Source organism: Notolabrus celidotus, chromosome 10 (genome assembly GCF_009762535.1).
Source record: "Notolabrus celidotus isolate fNotCel1 chromosome 10, fNotCel1.pri, whole genome shotgun sequence".
NCBI lineage: Eukaryota > Metazoa > Chordata > Actinopteri > Labriformes > Labridae > Notolabrus > Notolabrus celidotus.
Genome location: NC_048281.1, coordinates 33,024,817 through 33,041,770, shown reverse-complemented (window position 1 = coordinate 33,041,770; position 16,954 = coordinate 33,024,817). Strand labels below are relative to the sequence as shown.

Here is a 16,954-nt window from a genome sequence, read left to right as displayed (position 1 = left end):
ATGGAGCCTCCACTAGAGGCTGGCTGCAGAAACACAGGAAACCACATACACACCCATTCAAAGAAGACGATCTTTACAGCAGAAATAAACATGTTTACAGCCTGGTACAAAAAACAGTTCAGGTCTGAGTGGCTAATTCATCTATCGGCACACACTGTACAGGAAGTAATTTTTGCCCAAATTTGTATGAGTTTTGCCCAAATAAGGGCATGACTGACTTGATTGACAGGCGGGCATCCTGTAGCTGTTAGCGAAAAGGCTAAAGGCCCGCCTCTTTACCTCACACTAACTCGGACGAAGTTAGGGGGAGTTCAGAATTTCCAATATGGCTGCCACTGACGATTGTCTTCAAAACAGCGCTCAGGATCAGATGTGTGACGTCATGGGTACTACGTCCATTTATTAGACAGTCTATGGGCCTAGCTCTCCATCCTTCATCCCTCTGGTGTTGTAGTTGTGAGTGGCACCTGCTTCACAAGTGAGCAGTGCTGCCCACCTTCACTGAAGTAAAGACAGTAACTTTTTTCATATTCTTGTATTCTGGTCATTATGGTAAATATTCTTTGAGCTAGTTAAAACACTGCATAAAGTAATGATGTGTTATAATCAGTGTCTGTTAATGAAAGGCTGTGGACTGAGCTGTGGGGCCAGATTATCCTCTCCCCTTCAGAACAAACAGACACTTTTATAAGAACATTAAAAACAAGAATAAAGCAAGTTAAGATGTAGTCCCTAAAGTTTTTATTGGAGAGGGGTTGTCCAGTGAGGAGGCTGCTACTTAAGTCTAATTAATTGAAATCCTCTTAAGTTTATTGGTCTTTTGTTTTTCTATTTGAAGGATAAACTGAATTAACCATTAATCATTGTTTCACAGTTTTCCTCACTTATAAAAGACACAGAGTCTTCTCACTGGAGTCTGAAACACGAACAGTATCTCTGCACATGCATCACACCATCCTACACATCTCCTGATCTACTTACATTTTAATGTTCTGCGATCTTCAACCTGAACACATAATTAGCTGCCACTCCTCCTTGTTGGTTTAACCACGTCAGCTGAGCAGCGCCGGTTTAATTAAAGCTTAGAGCTGCTGAATAACAACCTGACCTGCTGTTGTGCCCCCTGAGTGATGCTTGAAGAGGCTGAACGATACAGTTAGAGGGAGAGGGAGCGAGAGGTGAGAGGAATGTAATTAATGTGAAAATCCAGGGGGCTCGCTGCAGAAATGACCTTGAACGTCCATAAAATCCTGCAGAATAACAAGTTAGAAAGCAGAGATGCTAGAGTGGAATGATTTTCTACCTCTTCATCCCTCCATTTTCTGCTGTTTTTACTGAGCAATGAGTTAAATTTTCAATCTTAGGACCCTTTGCCTTTGTAGATATTTTGTAGGTGTTAAGCAGAAAGACAAGGCAAGACAAGGCAAGACAAGGCAAGGCAAGGCAAGGCAAGGCAAGGCAAGGCAAGGCAAGGCAAGGCAAGGCAAGGCAAGGCAAGGCAAGGCAAGGCAAGGCAAGGCAAGGCAAGGCAAGGCAAGGCAAGGCAAGGCAAGGCAAGGCAAGGCAAGGCAGCTTTATTTGTATAGCGCATTTCATACACGAGGGCAACTCAATGTGCTTTACATTAAAACATTAAAAGCATTGGAGACATTCAGACAGGCATACAATAACACATAAAACAGAAAAGAAAAGGAAAATTAGAAATATATTAAAAATTACATTAAAATTTTAATTTAAAGTGGGTTAAAATAATCTAAGATAGGAAGGCAGTGGCAAATAAAAAAGTCTTAGTCTTTGATTTAAAAGAGGTGAGAGTTGGAGCAGACCTGCAGCTTTCAGGGAGTGTGTTCCAGATATGTGGTGCATAATGACTGAACGCTGCTTCACCATGTTTCCTTCTGACTCTAGGGACTGAAAGAAGACCAGTATCTGATGACCTCAGAGGTCGAGGTGGTTCATAAAGTAGTAGCAGATCAGCAATGTATTTTGGGCCTAAACCATACAGAGCTTTATAAACCATCAGCAGGATTTTAAAGTCTATTCTCTGACAGACAGGAAGCCAGTGTAGAGATCTAAGAACTGGAGTAATGTGGTCTACTTTTTTGGTCCTTGTTAGGACTCGAGCAGCAGCATTCTGTATGAGCTGCAGTTGTCTGATGGACTTTTATGGGAGTCCTGTAAGGACCCCGTTACAGTAGTCTAGTCTGCTAAAGATAAATGCATGGACCAGTTTTTCTGCATCCTGCTGAGACATAAGTCCTTTAATCCTTGATATATTCTTAAGGTGATAATAGGCTGACTTTGTAATGGTCTTAAAGTGGCTGCTGAAATTAAGGTCTGAGTCTATGACTACACCAAGGTTTCTGGCTTGGTTTGAACATTTCATCATTGCAGATTGGAGCTGAGCAGTAACCTTTAACCTTTCTTCCTCCAAAAACAATCATTTCAGTTTTTTCTTTGTTTAACTGAAGAAAGTTCTGGCTCGTCCAGTCATTGATTTGTTCAATGCATTTACTCAGTGTTTGTATGGGACTATAATCCCCTGGTGATATGGTGACAAGAGGAAGTTCAGACTCCTCAATTACACAAATAAGAGCATGACAAATTTCTTACACTCAGGGGAAAGTTACTTCTGTATGGACCTTTTTTTTGGAGCTGAAGGGTAACCTGTTGTGTGATTTTGTGGGTCAAGCTGCGATGAAGACCGAAATGCCAGACTGTGAAGTGTTACGGCAGAGACTCGTCTCGTTCCCTCAGCAGTCCTTTTTGTAAACCGGGTCCCTGAGTCCCAAAGGGAGCGCTCTAATCACAGATGGGGCTTAACAACGACCGCCGACATCAGACTCCCATCTGGTAACAAACTGTTGAGACAATAGAATTTAAGTTATGTTTTATAGTATTTATTCAGGCATGTTAATACAGATTGTTCAGATCCAGTCTCCGTGGAGGATCTTAAGAAACGGGAAGAGTCAGAGCAGAAAATCAAAGATTATTGTCATAACGAATTTTAACAAACAGCAAGGAGAGAGGCTGAATCAGGAATTTACAGATTGAGAAAATCAGGGCTGAATGTTTTTAATTAATTGCTGTTACCGTAACGATCATTATATAGGTCGACTTTGATTTCAAGACTTCTTAAGACCTCTTTTTTTATATAGCAAGCTATTCTAACTTGCAGTATTGATAAATTAAACACATTGACTTCCTTTTAAAATAACGTTTTCACATTTACATAAAATGTGATCACGTGTAAATGAAGCTCTAATGGTTTCAGTATTTTAATATCTTTAGAAAGACGCTCTGGAAAATCAATTTTCAGTGTCACACATGTTATGATGCTTTTTTAGTGTCTCTGCTGCATTGATATATTTTTTTAATGCAGATCTGGTGATAACACAGAGTGTTTTATTCTGAAAATTAACCGGATGTTTTCATTTTGTTTTGGTGAAACCTGACTTCCTGTCCCGCTCCATAAATGTTTTTATTATAAAAACAGTATGCCTTTATCACACAACATTTAAATGAGTGAAAATTCAATAATTTGAGTCACAAAACTACCTTTAATTCACCCTTCGTTTACATTTTAAATCAATGCTTTAAAGGTGACATATCATGCAAAATTGACTTTTTAATGGTTCTCTACCTGAAATCTGTGTCCCTGTCTACAAACCCCCCGAGAATGAAAAGAATCCATACTGCCCCTGTTCTGATTTCTCCACCTTTCTGTAAATGTGTGCTGAAACCAGCCGTTGCAGACTTCGGTGTTTTTGGTCTGTCGGTCTGGTCTGTCACGGAGTCAGAGCTCGGAGCTTGTTCAGCCCATAGACTGTATAAAATAATACTGAATCCCTCCTCCGTTTTTCATTCCCTGCACACGTGTGCTAACAAGGAGCTTAGGAGGGAGGCATGCTAGTTGTAGGCTGTCTTAATAAACACAAAGGTCGGTTTTACTCCCCACGTCTGCAGATTTGAAGATCTAGTGGATGATTTTTATTTGTCATGGATAAGTGCTAGCGCTAATTAGCATAGCCACATAGCTATATGTTCGTAGCTGTAGCTGTAGCTGTGTACCAAGACACACGTCGACATACTGACAAATAAAACAACAAGAAACACTAAATCTGTGACCAATGGTTCAGAAAGGTCCTGCTGCAGGCGCCTCTCCGTCAGGATCAGATTCTGGATCAGATTCAGAGGGTTGAAGTAACGTGATCTCTGAGCAGCCGTGTATATTCAGCCAACATGTAAACATTAGATCAACGTGCTGGAGAGCCGAGGCACATCCACTTCCGGAGGGGGCGTGGTCAGAGGGAAAACAGAGTGTTCTGAGGAGGACTGAAGAAGAGGGCTTTCCAGGCAGACCAGAATCTGATTTCAAAGTGTTTTTTTGAGCATAAACTTTAAAGACATGTTTTGGGGACCTCTTAGACCAATATATGTTGATGAAAAAAGCGTGATATGTCACCTTTAAAAGCTCTTTAAGCTTTACGATCACACACACTGGAAGAAGCAGTTTTCAGTTCTCACAGCCAAACACTAATGTGCTTTTGACAACAGAGATGAAATGCACAAACAGAAAAGCAGCAAAATAATATGATATAAATTATGACTATCTCTAAACAGACTTGGAACAACATTCAGCTCATGGTTTTTCATACAAACACACTTAAATTGATCAATTACAGTTACTGCCATTGATGAATTATAAATTATTCCCAAGCAGGAGTATCAGCATGTTTTGATGTATCTGTGCGTTCATGGAGCAGATAAGAATTTAGCAGATTAATTTCAGTCTGACTAAGTGAGTGGAGGTTTACAGCTAACAGTCATTATCAGAGATTTAAAGAGAGAGACATGACTTCAGACTTATAAAGAAACAAAAACATGATGACATGACTCGTCTCACAATCATGTCATTATCAACCACACAATGATCAATAAAGGAACAACCCTCCCGCTCCACGGTGTCTGCTCACCGCCGTGATACCGTCATTACCGTTTACAGATTCAGAGAGGCAGAAAATTACAACACATTCAAAGTCTCCTTTCAGATAAATACACAGCGGAGGAAACGTGGCGCTGCTGCTGCTGCTGCTGTTATCTGCATATTCTAAACACCTGTAACTGCAGCGGAGTCAAACCAGGACACGCCACATCCATTTGGATTCATTACGGCGACATTTAGAGCGAGGTTTAGAGTGTCACGGCGCAAACAAACATAAACCAGGAGCTGGAATCTGTCTGCTGCTGCTGTGGGACGTAAACAAGTAGTGTTTGGATGTTTTCATACACAAATATAATCCTTCAAAATTAATAGGTTTTAAAAAGGAGAGTGTGTTCCTTCACCTGGAAGTGTGGGCGTTTGGAAAGAGTTGAATAATGAACATTTCAGCGTGCAGAGTTGTTGGCATCGGGTGAGATGTATGAGCGAGTGTGTGTAGTTTCTGAAAAGGGGGAAGAAGCATGTGTGAGTGTTTCTGTGTTTGAAATTTGCATGTGTGTGTGTGAGTGTGTGAGTGAAGGTGTGGAGACGGTACTTAAGACCGACTAATGAGGAATGAGGCTGAGTGTTTCTGTCTTAATGAGATCCTGCTGTGATTGACAAGCTCAAAACCACACACTCCTGCCCTGAGTAAAACACTGCCTACACTCACACACACACACACACACACACCTCCCACTACCTCTGCTTTTTACCAACTCACTGATACTCTGCTCAAACATACAAACCTAGATTTCCATGCAGCAGATTAAAGTCTTAGTGAAACAGAGATAGATCTTTGCTCACGTGCAGCCCGGAGCTTTATGCTCCTTCTGGCCTTTCTAACTCCCTCCCTCTTTTAAAGAAGACTTGATAAACACTAGACTCATTAAATCACATGAAAAGTGTTTTCTCTCCTGCTGATGTACAATTAAACTTCTGGCGGCGCCCCCTGCTGGCAGGTTAAAAGCCCTCCCCTGCAGGGCTAGAGTCACTCCTTAATTGCTTCACCTCAGAAACTAGAACTCTCTGTCCACTGCTCCAACAGTTAATGGACATAAGTGAGGTTTAATGACCGTGTTAGAAGATGTTTAGATAGCTAATGTGTTTGACAAATCAAGGCACACTTTAGTCCATCACAGTGATGTATGATAAGAGCTAGGGGTGAGCCCGACTAAGGATTTGCTTAGTCGAATCTGATCATCAGATTTTGCCCATAGTGGATGAATAGTGGAATGTTTGTGGTTTTTCCTTATTGACCCAAAGTCTGCATGATGGTGACCGCATGACAATATTACACATAACCCTTTACAATTAAGAGACTCATAGCTTAAAGTCAAAGGGACAACAGAATATTATGAGCATAAAACTTAGATTTTTTAAATCTATATTACAAAAACAACGAGGTGATGAAGGAGAGACAGTGTTCACACAGCAGAGAGCAGCACTGCAGAGGGTAGTTTGTCCAACTTAAGACTAAACATTTGTATAATGTTCAAAATCAAACCTGAACCAGCTAAAGGGTTTTTAAATCTCTTAACAGAACCTTTTAAAACAGTCTTTCATCTCGTCTTTGTCCGCTTGAGTCTTTTCAAACTGTACGTGAGGAAAACCATCGTGTGTACGGGCAGAAGTGCGCTCCTGTCTTTGTTGACTGTAAATCCTGTCTTTGAGAATATCCTCTCTGATGGTGTGGAGGTGGATGGGATGCTGTGGATTGTTTTTGAGGCTTCAGACAGCTTTGGGTATCCCTCCTGGTTCTTTTGGCCCCGTACAGTTTTTGTGTGGTCCGGTAATCCTTGATCTCACAGCCCTCTTCATGAAGCTGCTCCTCATCTTCATCACTAGTTTTTAGGATCAACTGAAGTTTTATTTCCTGACATTTTGAGCTGCCATGAACGTAGAAAGATTTAAAGGCCAGCTGAGGTACGTCTGCTCCACAGGTCCCACTGAAGGGGAGAGTCCACCTTTAATTACCAGGGGAGATTTAATTACCACTTTAAGGAGATTTAACACTTCAAGAGCTGTTCTCAGAATTACATTAAATAAGTCTATATTTATATCAAAATAGGATATATGAGACACTATTTTTAAGGGAAACAGGAAAATAATGTAAAATTAGACATTGAGCACCCCCATGGTTTGAATGGAATGATCCACGTTTCATATGCAAATATTCGACTATGAGATTGGCAGTCGACTAAGGCTCGTTAGAACGAATCGTCCAATATTCCACTATTTGGGGTCACCCCTAATAAGAGCTTTTTTTTTCTTGTCAGACTTCTCATTGTTGTCGCCATTTTTCTGGCCTAAAGGCAGGAGCATTCTTAACTTCTTTAAACTGCATCTTGATCGTTGAAAGATATTCAACCTCACTACAGTCCTGCTGTATTGATTTGTTTACCTGTGCCTTTTTCACAAGACCACAAACCCCTTTTGATCTGTCACATAAGATTTAGCGTTTCATTTTAAGAATGATTCTAAAAAGTGAGCTCCCACTGAAACATGCAAGTTTGGACGGTTGGTGTTTACAGACGAATCAGTTCTGAGGACTTTCAGAAGAGGAACTATCTACAAGGGAATATGGGAACATTTTTCCGTCTGCATTCGTAGGGCTAACGTGATGGCGGATATGTCCCTTACGTCAAACTTTCACCAGATCCATGTCTGGTCCGTCTCCGATCTGCTGCAGTCCAGCTGGAGTCATGTGACCGAGGTTTTCCCTCTGTAATCACTGAATCAAGGATTCTCCTCCTCCTCCTCTCCTCATCCATGTTGTCTTTCTGGTCCTCTGAAAACCTCTGACCTGTTGACTCCAGGCCTGGCTCCGCTCATCATGACGGTTTGTTGTTGTAGTTAAGTGAAATACGATCTGGTGATAACACAGAGTGTTGGTGTTTGGTGCCTGACTTCCTGTCCCGCTCCATCTGCTCTGTTGAGATTGATGCGTCGTGCTCCGGCATCCTGCAAAAATAGAAGTCTTGTGTATCTGATCTGTTGCGTTCCAACCTGCCGGATCAGAGATGTAGCCGAGACGCAACGGAGTGCATCCAGTGGAAGTTAACACAATGACTAGAATAGAAACCTATCAGATCCAGTGCCGTGATGGAACATAATTTGGTCAACCATCAACCACAAATCTGCTCTGTTGAGATTGTTGCATTGTGCTCCAGGATCCGGGAAACATAGAAGTCTTGTGTATCTGATCCAGAGGACTCTGACCTGCCGGATCAGAGACGCCGCTTCTTTGGTTGTTGTGGTCTGCTATTTTTTTGGTAGTCTTGTTTGAGTTTCCTCAACTTCGAGTGTGGCGAGCTAGCAGAAAACACTTCTGGACAAGTCTGGACTTCATTTTTAGAATTTTTTTTAATGTTTTTTCTATATTTTTTATGGATTTTAAGAGCTTTTAGCTAATTCTATTTACTGATGTTTTGCTAACATTTCCTGTGGGACTTAAAAATGGCGGTTGGTGGTACTGAATTAGCTCTTGTGTTTGGCACTTGCATTACTCAAAGTCCCTCTGAGAGAGTACCTACTCTCAGAAGGTTCTTCCAAACAAGGTTCTAGGAACTAAAATACTTCATACTTCCTGTCGTGCAGAATCTGTTAAAAAAGGAGAAGGGTTCCTAGAGTTCCTAGAACTATAACAAAGTTCCTGGTCTGACAAATGATGTGCAATGGTTTGTCATGGATCAAAATAACTCACTACAATGGAGAGAGGAGAATCTGAAACATGTCCGACCTGAGTGTTGTGTTCCTCCCTGCACAGAAAGAGTTAAACTGTTACTCATCATATGAACACAGATGTGTTTGTGTTCCTCAGCTGTCTTTACCCCGGACCTGTAAAGCTGCAGAGCGTGTGTGAAGCTTCTTATAGATGTCCACTCGTGTTCATACATTTCTCCGTCTTCTGTTTTTGCACATCTGAAGCCACCTCCTCTGCACACCCTGCCTCTGACTGACAGCTGCTCCCTGCCTGACCCTGATCCTGTGATTGGCAGAAAAATAATGGAGAAGTCGGGGGAGTGTGTGTGGGTGGATGCTAAGTTGAAAGAGTGTTAGAGGTGACTGTGGAACAGAGAGAGGTGAAGGAACGAGGCAGAACCAGAAAAAAAGATTAAACGGATCTGGAAGGAGTGCTTTATCTTCCTTTTCATGTTTTAATCTTTGTTTTTACCTCTTTACGTTCAGCTGACGGTGATGCTGTTTGCTTTATCTGGCTGGATGCTGCATTTCTAAATTCCAGTGACTCCTCTCTTACTTGTTTGTGTCCTCTCTCTGTGAAACATCAGGGTGTATGTTTGAATCAAGTGCTTTCACTCTGATGAGCAGTCATTGAGCAGACTTTCACTATCAAGCTCAGAGAGTTGAGGAGAGAAAAGCAGAGAATCATTATATTTCAGAGGCTTGGAGCATTTTTGTGTTATAAATGATTCTAACATTGATGGATAATGGAGAGAGGTCGCTATCATTTTTGCGGAATTTGCATTTTCTGGATGGGCTTCTGTATTTCTTATGGAGGCGTCCTGTTTGGGTGTGCAAACCATCTCAAAGTAAACTAAAGGCGCTTTTCGACCGGAGGAACTTTACCCCTGAACTACGTGCTTTTCGACCGGTGGACCCAGGGTCTAAATTTAGTTCAAGGGTAGTTAATCTCCCCCCTAACATCACACACATCTATGACTTTTTTTTCAAAACTTTTTTGTTTTTCAAAAATTTGGTTTTTTCAAAAAAAAAATTGTCAAAAAATTTTTTGTCAAAAATTTTTTTGTCAAAATTTTTTTGTCAAATTTTTCTTTGTCAAAATTTTTTTTGTCAAAATTTCTTTTGTAACATTTTTTTTGTAACATTTTTTTTTGTCAAAAACTTTTTTTTTGTCTTTTTTTTTTGAAAAATTTTCATGTCAAATTTTTTCTCAAATTTTTTTTTGTCAAATTTTTTTTCCAAAATTTTTTTTTCAAATTTTTTTTCTCAAATTTTTTTTTTCAAATTTTTTTTTTCAAAATTTTTCTTGTCAAATTTTTTCCAAAAACCATTCAGAGTCAGTTTTTTCCATCTGTGATTCACTTGAATTCTCTTTCTTTCATTAGTTTTTATTTGTTCTAACTTTTTTGTACGTGTGTGTACTTTTCAAAAGAAGAAGCTGTTTAAACCAAAACACCGGCCGATCTCTGCGATCACGGCTTTTTGAGTTCAAAAGGATTTTAAAGCCGTGTTGAAACGTCTTTGCTACTCGTGCTTATCTCCTCTCATGTGTTGATTCAGTGAATCCATCTGTGATGAAATATAGCACCATCTAAAACAGACCAGCTGAGTCTCTTCATGCTAACAGGCTAACTGTTGTGTTGCTCATAATGATACCTGCCTGTCCGTCTGCTTCTATGGTGTCATCTGTGATGAATGGCATTCCTCTTGGTTTTACTGCCCTCTACTGGTCTGGTGGTGTAGTGTATTTACTTTGTATTTCTTCCATACATCACTGGCCTGATTTACACAATCTACCGGGGACTTCAGCCCGCGGTTGAAACGCAGACAACAATGGGGGCACAGGAACCTTTTAGTACAGGGGAAAGTAGTTCTTGGGGCTAAAAGACCCGAAACTCACCTTAAAGTACCAGAGTTTCAACCCTGATATCTCTGGGATTTTAGATACCAACCATTAGCTGAAAGTTGAAGCAGGATAAACATAAGAAGTTTGATAAATTCAGCCTCTTGTGTCTGTTTCTAAGAAGGGAGAGTTGGTGAGCTGACTTTTTCTTAAAGATGATTCTGCAATTATTCCAGAGACGCCTTAAAAAAGCTCCACGAAAAATCATAGTCAGCCAAGGTGACCGAGACCAAGGTGAAGCTGTTTTTCCACCAGCCATGAGATTTAAAAATACCCACCTGCCACCTTCAGTGCTTGACCATCCGAGTAAGATAATTTGGCATGGAGCAGAGCCACCAGAAGAGCGCTGGTGACCTGCCAGAGCCCGGCTGAACAGAAATACTCAACATGAATACAAAACGTACCAGCATCCATCGAAGTCCGGTGCTCCTTTCCGTCCAAGATTTAACGGTGTTGCTGCCGTTTGGAGCTGGGGAATTATTGAACATTTTATTTCCACTCATGCATCTCTGACTGCCAAATAAAAACCATAACACCCCAGAGATAGCCTGAGTCATCGGGAGAGCTGTAGTGCTGCTGATGCTGCATAAACACCTGCTAGTTTTGTTAGGGATCTCATAAAACCTGTTGGGTTTATCGCAGGGCGTGCACCAGGTCTTGAAAGATTGGAAGGCTTAATCTAAACATGCTTCTATTTATGAGCTAGAAAACACTTGGATTCAGAAAGCCTGTACTCCTTAAAATTAGCTTTTACCATCATGAGCTTGTTTTCATGTAGAAAATCCCTCACACAGACCATTTCTTCTCAGTTTATTAAATAAAAAACAGCACTCATGTCTTATTGTTTGTCTTCTGGTATCTAACGCAAACTCTGAGTGGAAGCATGCGGACTGACTTTATTGCCAAATCAAACATTTGTAATTATTTAAATGTATTAAGTTGTATTTGGGGATATGGCTCTGTTCTGAGAGCACTCCGCCCCTCTCTTTCTCGTGCATACATTCGAAGCCGAGGCAGGGAGAGCAGCAGCAAAGTCCCCGAGGTACAGAACGGATCAAGCATCAGTGACGATACGACCAATCAGACACAGCAGCAAGGAGGAGCTGGGGTGTAGGTGGGCACTCTCCAGTTTGCAGGGAGAGCAGCAAGAAAAGGCAGGCAGAGCAGTTTAAATAAAACAGTCATTTTATTATTTGCTGATTGGATGTGTAGATGTGATCACTGAGCTGTCAGCTGATAGGAGCTGACGTTAAGAACAGCTGATGCCCTTTGGGCTGAGCTTGACTTCGTGACCTGGTTGCTCTTGAAAGTAACTTTAGCATTTCTTCTTTCTGCTAAATTTCCCCTTCCTCTGGTCTCAGCTGTATTTTGCTATTTAGTTCTCTGAAAGCAGCAGACTACTCAGTGGCTAATAAGGGAAGCATGTCTTCAACAACAAACCTTACAGTCAGCCTGTTTGGTCCTTCTCGGCTCACAGATTGTGGAGCTGGTGGGGATTTAAAACCTTGGCTGTTTGGATGAAGCAGCCGGATCTGCCGAACTAACGTGAGCTGCACCTGAGTTGCAGCGACGGACTCTCTGAGTTAGCTTAGCGCCTAACAAAGCTAAATTAGGATAAAGCTTTCTTGCGCATAAACTACAACTCACCCCTATAGTCTTGTGCTTTACCTCAAGGAAGGTTTCACAGATAGAAGGTTCACATCCGAATGATCATCAGCCATTGTGTGCAAGATATTCTTTCTCGTTTACCTACCGTATTTTAACAGTCCCTTTCAATTTGACAATGAGTGACAGCACTTTTTCCTTCAGTAAGTTGCAGGGTTACAATCAGTTACTCTTAACGAGTGTTGTGTATTTCCAGGACTGGTTATGAGCCTGAAATCGTTCCTTCAGGTTCCTTTAAAGTTCTTGAAAAGATGAAGAAATACAGATAAAGCTCATTAAAGAAGTTAACCAGCGTTATGATCCTGAATCAGCTTGTTTCCATTTTAGAAAACAGTAATAGAACAGTACATGAACATACATACACATTTTCAGGGGCATTTCTAGTGTGTGAGTCCACCCTCTTAGTCACTTTGAGACACTTCAGTTACTTGTTGTTCTCACTTTCCGTGTATGTGATCCATTTTCTCCAGTTCTTGACGCGGGTATGTCCTCTGAGCTTTAGTTTGTATGTCAGCTTTTCCATTATATAGATGTCCTGAATGATTTCAAATCATAGACTGTAAATAAAAATGGACAGCGTTGCTCCGCCTCTTCCCGTTGTACAGTGCTGAAGCCAAAAAATCCCTCTCCTGGGCGCCGCCATTGTGCAGCCAGAGCCTGTGAAGCCTTTGTAATAAGCTCCGCCCTACAGTGTAACGTCACACGACGCTGTGTGTCCTTTGAATTTTCACTCTACGGCGGCTGTGAATCAAAGGAAACAGGAAGTAAAACCCCGTTTTTTAAACTCTAATAACTAACGAAAAAGAAACTTTTCAGAAAAAAGAGGCCTTGAACACAAAACAGTCAAATACTAACTACATATCACCACAGCATACGGATGTGAGAAACATTCGTACCACGTGTATTTATTTTTTAAAGTTTGACTGCTCCCCCATTCAAATGAATGGGGGAGACGGATTTTTTGACCTATACTGCAGCCAGCCACCAGGGGGCAGACACACTGCTGAAAGCCTCACCACCAGGGCCGTATCCGGCACGCTTGTTTCAAACCAGTGCTCTTTTTTCTTCAGCAGTTTCTGAATCAGCTTTTAATAGCTGCCATCATATTGAGACTCTGGTGCTCTCGGTTGGCTTACCCCCTGATGAAATTGTATTTACACAAGCTGAGGATAACAGCTTAAAGGGTTTTCATTCTCTAGACGAAGCTTTTGATTATAATTAGATTAAAAACAAAAAAATTAGCAAAGTTAAAAAGTTTCTGCTCCCAAAAAATTCAAGACTTTTACGAGATTTATACCATTTCAATTATTTTCGTGACATCTGTACTTTCATCTGGAAAATAAACAAACAGATAAGTGAAATCTCTGCCTCTGTATTCTTTGAACACTTCCACATGTAGAAGTGTTTAATCTCTCCTCTTATTTTCATGGCGGACATACAAACTCAGTCACCCACGTGAGCTCTCACAGGCACTCACACACACCAGCTAACTATGCCCTCAGTTATGACTCCAAGGTTGTTTGTGAGGTTTTCGTTCTCTCTCTTTGACAAAAGATGAATAATTCATCGCTCCAATGGCTTCTTCGTCTCCCTCGCTTCTTTGCATATCTCTCTGTTTGCCTACAGGCACGTTAATCACATACGGGGAAGAATCTCTTTAGATGAGACACAAAGCAATCTGCTCTCATATCGGGCACGATTACATCAAGCTGAAGAGGTATGTAAAGGATGAGGAATATTTGAGCTTCAGAGCTAAATAAGTCTTTTATAGTCCAAGTTTATTTTTGCTATCATGCAACAAGAAGAGCTCGGAGGGATTAACAGAATATTCCCTCCTGAAAGAGGAGAATTGAACCGTCAGACTTCATAATCTGAGTCCAAAGTGTCTCTAAATTTCTGCAGAATCGCAAAAAGTTAGGTTATATTTTATTTTGCACAAAATCAAACAAACAGGCGATTACATTGATCGAGTAATTTAGCATTTTCAGAGAGTTTGCAGTATTTTGGATTTGTCATATTAGAGTAATCCCTCTGTGCATTTTTTTTCCTGCATGTATCCTAAGTAATATTTTGTAGGTCAGGGCTGATTTAGACCAGTGCGACTAAAAATGGGATCAAATGTGCTCGTGTCCCTCTGGAGAACAGAACTCTTATCTCTTGGTCTGATCAGATTTGGGAGCTGGCTGCGTCCCCTCCTCTTCCTGCGAATGAGGACAGCCATGAAAGCTGTGCAAACTTTCAGCGGGGGGATTGGGGACATTGAAATGTGAGCACATCAGGGAAAGTGTAAATAAAACAGGAAATGAGAGGGATCACGCTGCCAATGTATCGCAGGGTGGAAGAGAAAAAACACCAAAGGCTTGGATGAAAGCTTCTGATGCCATATGTTAGACTTGGAGGCAAAGTTGGAAAATGAATCCTTTGGGCTTTATCGTTTGTCTCTTTAACCCTTCTGTGTCTCTCTCTTTTCTCTCTAGATCACACCTCAGTCGGTGGACTCGGGGACAGCTTTTACGAGTACCTGCTGAAGGCGTGGCTCATGTCCGACAAGACCGACACTGAAGCTCGCAAGACCTACGACGACGCAATCGAGGTACGGTGCAAACAGGATCGAGGAAATAAAATACACTGAGGGAAGAGCATGACTCAAAAGGTGTAGGCTAAACTAAAGCAGCAACCTCTGGTCTTAAAATATGAAGCCCATGCAGAAGTGATGAAAATTGCAGTTCCTCAAGTGTCCACTAGAGGCTGGCTGCAGTAACACAGGAAACCACATACACACCCATTCAAAGAAGACGATCTTTACAGCAGAAATAAACATGTTTACAGCCTGGTTCAAAAAACTGTATAGGTCTGAATGGCTCATTTCTCTATTGGCACACACTGTAGTGGGTGAATCTATTTATAACTTGTTATTTTTGAAGATATTAAACTTACAAGTTTTTCCCAAATAAGGGCATGGCTGACTTGATTGACAGGCGGGGACCCTGTAGCTGTTAGTGAAAAGACTAAAGGCCCGCCTCTTTACCTCACACTAGCTCGGACTAAGTTAGTTTGAGTTCAACATTTCCAATATGGCACCAACCGTCTATGGGACACATCGCTGCACAAGTATGAAGTACTCACGTCCGAGTCTGCCACTGCTGCGTAGGGTCAACGCAGAAGTATAAACCAGCCTTAAAGGCTGGGAGTCGAACCAGTGACAGCTATAAGGAGGACAGTATTTCCGTACATGGGATGCCCTCTTTGAGGCCTCAGTAAGACCCTATCTTAATTTAAGGAAAGCCTATACATCGCTCTCTCTGAAGCCACCAGACTCCTTTGATAAAGCTGATATTTGAGCCTCAGAGGCTGAAGCTAAATCCTGGTTCTCTCTTAACTTTCTCAAACTCAACAGCAATAAAACAGATTCTTCTTATTGGTTCCAGATCCACTCTAGCCAAAACTAACAGCTTCACCCTAACCATCGACAACACTACAGCACGACCCCCCAAGTCAAGAGTCTGCGAGTGGTTCATTGGTCTATGCTTGCAACGTATCCTGTCTATAAATTATGTTCAGGCCTTTACCTTAGTAATCCTCAACAGTTATGTTGCAAATAAAATCATCTGTGCAAGTGACTGATATGTTAAGGCGTGAGTAGATGCAACTTCTTGTCGGGCGAGTTATACGTGCAACTTTGCAACATGTTCAACGCTCTACTTGCTTCTTTCACAAGAGTTGAAAAACCTGACCTTCAGCGAATCAGCATGGAGGTCATGCAGTGACGTATGATATGAAGAACGTGCAGGTGGTGGTTTATTTATCTGGACAACTGAGGAAAATTTAAATAAAGCAAGGGAACAGTTTTATTCATGACACATTTCTTTCCCCCATCATTACTCAAGAATCATCAGCCTCACTCCTGTCTGACCCTTTCAAACCAGCATCTTCTTAATAAAGAGATGTAGGTGTGTTTTTAATCAGAGTGAGACAGGAAGCAGATGTTAGTGTCCTGATGAAACTGTCCCACAAAGCAGAGGAGAAATTAAATTCTGTCTTCACTCTTTTCCTCTGTTGACCCTCTCCACCGACAGACACAATGCACTCAATGTCAACGTGCTTTCCACTCCATTTAACCTGATTATACTTTCACACTTCATCAACTCATCACCTTCATCCACAGTCCTGCCGTCCCTCTTTTTTAGACTCTATCTCTTTAAACCTCCAAACGCATACACATCCTCATGTGTCGTACACTCCTACACAAGCACACCTGATGTTCAGTTTAATCTTTGTGTGTGTTACTCCTCCCGGTTCCCATAAATGCATGAATCTAAAATAACATGTTTCATTGTTAACTCTCCTCTCCCTCTCCCTCTCTCCAGGCCATCGAACGCCACTTGGTTCGCAAATCAAACGGCGGTCTGACGTTCATCGGCGAGTGGAAGAACGGCCACCTGGAGAGGAAGATGGGCCACCTGGCGTGCTTCGCTGGTGGCATGTTTGCGTTGGGTGCCGACGGCTCACCCGACGACAAGGCGGGACACTACCTGCAGCTGGGCGCCGAGATCGCACACACCTGCCACGAGTCCTACGACAGGACGGGTGAGGACGAACACAAACACCAGTTTAGATTACAGCACGGTGCAGATTTCTGGATCGAATTAACGGCTGTTAGAGGAGCAGCTTTCTGTTGTAATTAGCTATAGGATTATAAA

The 16,954-nt window shown here is 41.6% G+C and overlaps 1 protein-coding gene across 5 annotated transcripts in view; it reads left to right on the top strand.

Moving 5' to 3' along the window:
• man1a2 (mannosidase, alpha, class 1A, member 2) overlaps positions 1–16,954 on the top strand; it is a 229,315-nt gene that overhangs the window by 160,447 nt on the left and 51,914 nt on the right. For all 5 annotated transcript variants that reach the window (XM_034694710.1, XM_034694708.1, XM_034694709.1 and 2 more), the window contains exons 10-11: positions 14,732–14,847; positions 16,622–16,841. In XM_034694710.1, coding sequence (XP_034550601.1) covers positions 14,732–14,847; positions 16,622–16,841 — 336 coding nt within the window. The remainder of the gene's footprint in view (positions 1–14,731; positions 14,848–16,621; positions 16,842–16,954) is intronic.